The sequence below is a fragment of the Emydura macquarii genome, unplaced genomic scaffold (genome assembly GCF_026122565.2).
Source record: "Emydura macquarii macquarii isolate MOO-44397 ecotype Brisbane River unplaced genomic scaffold, CSIRO-AGI_Emac_v2 contig_1498, whole genome shotgun sequence".
In the NCBI taxonomy this organism is placed as follows: Eukaryota; Metazoa; Chordata; order Testudines; family Chelidae; genus Emydura; species Emydura macquarii.
In genome coordinates this window covers 254,255-259,389 of record NW_027131635.1, presented here as the reverse complement: position 1 = coordinate 259,389, position 5,135 = coordinate 254,255, and the positions used below count along the sequence as shown (strand labels likewise).

The following is a 5,135-nucleotide window of genomic DNA, read 5'->3' as shown; positions in this document are numbered from 1 at the left end:
ATTAAGGAAAGGAGCAAACTCTCTTGCTGCTTGTAACAGCTCTTTCAAAAAGACTGTCACAAAACTAACATGGTATTTCCTCAAAGATTGCACTCTGCTGACATGGTGAGATACAGAATTATTCAGACTCTGTGTAGCAGCACTTCTTGGATACTCCTGATAGCAACGTTCTCCACTGCTGGGTTGCAGATTGCTCAGCAATGAGAAATCCACTCCTTCACAGTGACAATAACATCATACTTTAAAAGAACGGAGACTCAGCAGCTCGTTTCACACAGGCTAGTGAGGCAACTTCTTTGCCCACATACAAATTCTATGCCCACTCAACCCCATGGCTTCAGCTACTGTAATCTCTGCTGAACTGCTTAGGATGAGAAATAGAAACATTTTCTCTTTTTTGTAGGACCCAATTGTATACTCTGCCCTGCAAACTGGCAATGGATGGGAGGTGACACCTGTTTCTACATTTCTGAGGTGAAGAGGTCGTGGGAAGAGAGCCAGAACTTCTGTTCCTCACAGAATTCCACCCTTCTCGTGCTAAAAGACAAGGATAAGTTGGTATGGTCCCTATCCTAGCCTCGTTTATTTTATCTGTATGTAATTTCTCAGAAGCCCCTCCAAGACAATTGCATTTTGGTTACTATAGCTCTGTTGCTTCACTATCCGCAGAGTGGGGAACAGTGCAGAATAGAGTTCATCGGTCAGTCACAGGATAAATAACCTTTGGAACTTACTTCCAGAGTATATTAGTAAAGCAAAAGATAGATGCAAGTCTCTCAGATCCAGCTGTGGTTATGACCAATGGGTTTTTCGAGGGGTACTGCATTCTGACTGCTGTAAGGAGGAGGGTGAATCAGTGCTACGTGGATAACAGTTTGTCCTGTTCTAGTTGCTAGAGGGATTCAAGGGAAGGATTTCCACACTTGCAGAGAGCAGGATTCATCATGGTCCTGAAATTTGTGTCTTCATTTACACTGGAATAAAGTGGCCATAAAATGCCAGCATTCTAATTCTGACAGAACAAGGAGCAAGAGTCTCAAGTTGCAGTGGAGGAGGTCTAGGTTGGACATTAGGAAAAGGTTTTTCACTAGGAGGGTGGTGAAGCACTGGAATGGGTTACCTAGGGAGGTGGTGGAATCTCCATCTTTAGAGGTTTTTAAGTTGTGGCTTGACAAAACCCTCACTGGGATTATTTAGCTGAGGTTAGTCCTGCTTTGAGCAGGCAGTTGGACGAGATGACCTCCTGAGGTCCCTTCCAACTCTATGATTCTATGATTCTATGATCTGGTAGGTGTTACATCCTCTTTATCCTGGTGTAAATAACAACACAAGGTACAGGACAATCGGGAACCAGACACCTTATCTCCTACTGCGAGGCATATGTTGTGAAGACTGGATTAAGTTTGTGATGTTAAAAAGTGTAAGTTACCCATTTTGTTACTTTTCATCTGTCTCCACATTAACTGTAACTTCTTGTTTTGTTGCCAGGATCTCACTTTCCTTTTTTGTATAACATTACACAGGAAATGCCTTTTCAACATCTATTAAATGCAAACACAACCACCAAGTATGTCTTCATCATACAACAGCTCCCTTATTCCCTCTGTCTCTCTCTGCATAGAGACTTTTTAATGGAAATCTCTTCTTAGAAGTCTCTCAAGTAACATCCACTGAATGTGGGGACAGGGGGCAAAGTCTTTTATAGGAGGGAGCTCTCAGAACTTCAGTTCTGTCATTAAATTTTGATCCTGCATTTGCTTAAAAGAAAACAAGACTGACACAAAGGGTGGGGGGACGGAAGAAAAGAGTAGGAAAACATAGGAGGAGAGAAAGGTTCTTTGTCTGACTTGGTGGTCAGCTATTGGAAGACCACTGACACCACTGTAGCCCATGACCCAGCTAGACACTCCTGGATCTCAGCTGCAATTCCCTGGCTCAGGAAAAAATTTCACTGGGTTGTCCTGATTCTCCAGACACTTTTAGAGAGGAAAATTCCCATGGGATCACGTTATTCCCATGTTATTTACAGCTTGCAACACTGGTTACAGAAATGTGCTGTCCTGGCTGGCTAAACCAGGTGCTTAGGAGACAGAAGGAAAGAACAGAGACTAAGGCTGGGATGGAAATTGCATATGAGGAAAGGAAACAGCAGGAACATTTGGGGCACGTCTCAGGAATTGCTTAGCACACAGCCATAGAGATAGTCAATATATCTGGTTACATCTCATCATCTGGCCCCATCAAAACGTGTTTTGAAATCTGTCCTGCAACATTTCAATATCTGCTACACTTGAAAAGTCCTGTAATACAAATCGTGACCTACGCCTATCACTGATTCACATTAGGTTTTTTTTTTTTTTTTTTTTTAAACCTGCAAAATTATGAAAGTTAAGAACGTGGGGTCTTTTTGGAAATAATCTTGTGATTTGCTCACAGAACCATGTACCTCCAAGGAATGATGGAGAATATTACTGGATTGGTTTACATAAATCTGAAGGGAACAGCTGGAATTGGGAGGATGGCTCAGCTCTTTTTACACAGAAAGCAGATTGGTAAGTTTCAAGTATGTCGGACCAAACTGTGGCCTGTCCTGTGTGATTGTCCAGAGGAGACGCACATGGTGTCCACTTAGTCTCCTGCACTGTCTGTCTGTGTTGTGACTGGAAGCATAGGGGCAATAGAAGCCTCTGTGGGGCTGCTAATCGCCGTCCTGTGCAGAAGGGGAAGGAACGGGCAGGCAGCAGTGGAGAGCTGGCACTGGCTCCACAATGCACTGACTGGTACAGCTGTGCTGGCCTGTAGAGGGAAGTAATCTGAACCAGTCATAGGGCAGGCAGATTACTTTCCCCAGGGAAACGCAAATACACAGTTCCCTAAATACATGCATACAGTGACAATGTCAAGACATAATAAAATAATACTTTATTTTCTAGGATTGAATTGTATCCAAAATATAATTGTGGCTTCCTATATCGAGTGAGAATTCGTAACTATGGTTATTGCATAGACAAGCACTTCTGCATCTGTGAGAAAGCAGCTGTCAAGCTAAGGTACAGCAACATCACCAAAGGGACACTGGCTTGATCAGTAAAAGATAACATGTAGTAAGTGTGGATTTTTTCGTGTGCATATTTTTGTTTTTCAGACATCTCAAAATGGGGATTCAAATGGGAATGTCACTAGACACTAATCCAGAACTGTTGCAGGGTTGGTTGAAGAGAGAGACTGAGCCGGGTGGAGTGATAAGGAGCATTTATTTGGTTGCAGCTTCTAATCTACTCATTGCCTTCTGTCACGTTCCAACAAAGTGAGCCCCGAATTCACGACTTTACAACTTTTTATCTAAAGTAATATGTAAACACAGACCCTTCTACAACACCTCATGAAACCCCTATTTGGTGATATAAATGATCATCCCCTTTCCCCCTCAGCCATGGAAAAATATACCGCATTTTGCTGACAAGCTGGGAATGTCTTCCACTCTCTGTTTCCCTGATCACCATTTTAAACATTTCTCTTTCCCTCAGTTTTTTTTCATACATCATTTAAACCCTGCAACAACTCTAAACAAATAATTCTGTACATACCTGTACAAGGTGACAGCATCCCCACTACTCAGTCATCACTCAGCCAAATTATGCATATGTAGCTCCTTTAAACTTTCTTCATAAATCAATCCCTCCAGAATCTTAAGCATTTTTGTGGGAAATGAAGATTTAGAAGGTGCTCTTATATTCATTTTCAGAGGATTAGATCTTTATTTTACATCCTGTAATATTGTAGGACATACTGAAGGAGTCTCTCAGTATAGTGTGTAGAAAACATCTGGAGCTCATTGACAAAGGACATAAGAGTTAAATACTATGTCTGGATTTTAAAACAAGTTGGATAGTTTTATGGTTATCATAATGTTCACAGTTATGTAATTGGCAAAGAAAATAATTAATGGATTTCTGTGATGAACCCTCCTTGGGGTACTCCTGAAGGCCACTCAGAAATGTCAGGCAATGAAGAAGGTAGCTGCTGTCTCACATGATGTTGATTCTGGAATGGAACAGGCACATTCCCCTTGTTCTCATGAGACTGCACTGGCTTCCAGCCTCAATTCAAAGAGTTGGTGTTAGCATCTGAACCAAAATTACCTTTTTAGACTGTACCATACCGACCAGCTCTTTTCTCTGTTTTATTTCAGTGCCTGAGATAGACGGGAACGTGTGAGCTGACAGTCCCCAGATGCATTCATCTGGGTTTGCAGGAGTCTTATGGAAGGGCTGTCATCTCCAAAGTGTACAGCCTCACTGATACAGCCAAGGCTTTGCTACACAGATTTTGCCCTGATATAACTGGCTGAGTTGGCAAATGTTAGGGTTGGTCTTAAATGTAGATTTTAGTTCAGTTGAATTTTGTACTTGTGTTTTGCATTGTATTCTTTTTAAAAAGTTGTACATTTTATGTGCTATATTATTTGTATATTACCGTATGGGGATAAGTCATTTAAATCATTTTAAAGGCCTTTTCTGTATTGTACACATGCTCTGATATTTGTTGAAGTGTCATTTAAAAATCTAAATAAAAATTAATATATTTTACTTCCATGGCACCCTCTGTCTGAAGAACAGAAAATCTTTGTGTGTGCTTGTGAAGAGAGACACCAGTTGGGATTCGCCATGTAACATTCCCTGGTTTCAGCTGGAGTTGGGTGGTAGCAGGAGAATTTCAGCATGGGAACTTTGATTTCAGATCTCAGCTTCCCCTCCCTGGATCAGACAGAGCAGTGCTTCCACTGGGATGGTCACCTCCACCCCACCCCATGGCTTTTGCTAAGTGACATGATCTACATTTTTTTTCTTGATTAAATTAACTTTAAACCAACAGCCCCAAATTCTCTTTTCATGAAGAGACAAACAAAACTGCACTTGCACACTGGATCATAAAAAAGCAGAAGAAAGGGGCATGAATAAGCTTGAGTAGAAATGCAATTCAGTATTTGCAAATATTGTCACGAATACATTTATATTTTTTGTTAGTGATGCCTATTATAATTCTGAATATGCCTCTGCCAGTAGCTCTGGGGATCACAAGGACCAGGGCATATGCATCACACTCATTGTGTGGACAGGGATGACTTCCATTTT

At 41.4% G+C, this 5,135-nt stretch overlaps 1 protein-coding gene across 1 annotated transcript; it reads left to right on the top strand.

Moving 5' to 3' along the window:
• The first annotated feature begins 408 nt into the window (after positions 1-408).
• LOC137157434 (C-type lectin domain family 1 member B-like) lies at positions 409-4,565 on the top strand. The gene is made up of 5 exons (XM_067554684.1): positions 409-558; positions 1,292-1,420; positions 2,437-2,552; positions 2,934-3,050; positions 4,193-4,565. Exons 1-5 carry the CDS (start codon positions 442-444, stop codon positions 4,197-4,199), a joined length of 486 nt encoding a protein of 161 aa, XP_067410785.1. The 5' UTR covers positions 409-441; the 3' UTR covers positions 4,200-4,565.
• Positions 4,566-5,135: the final 570 nt, after the last annotated feature.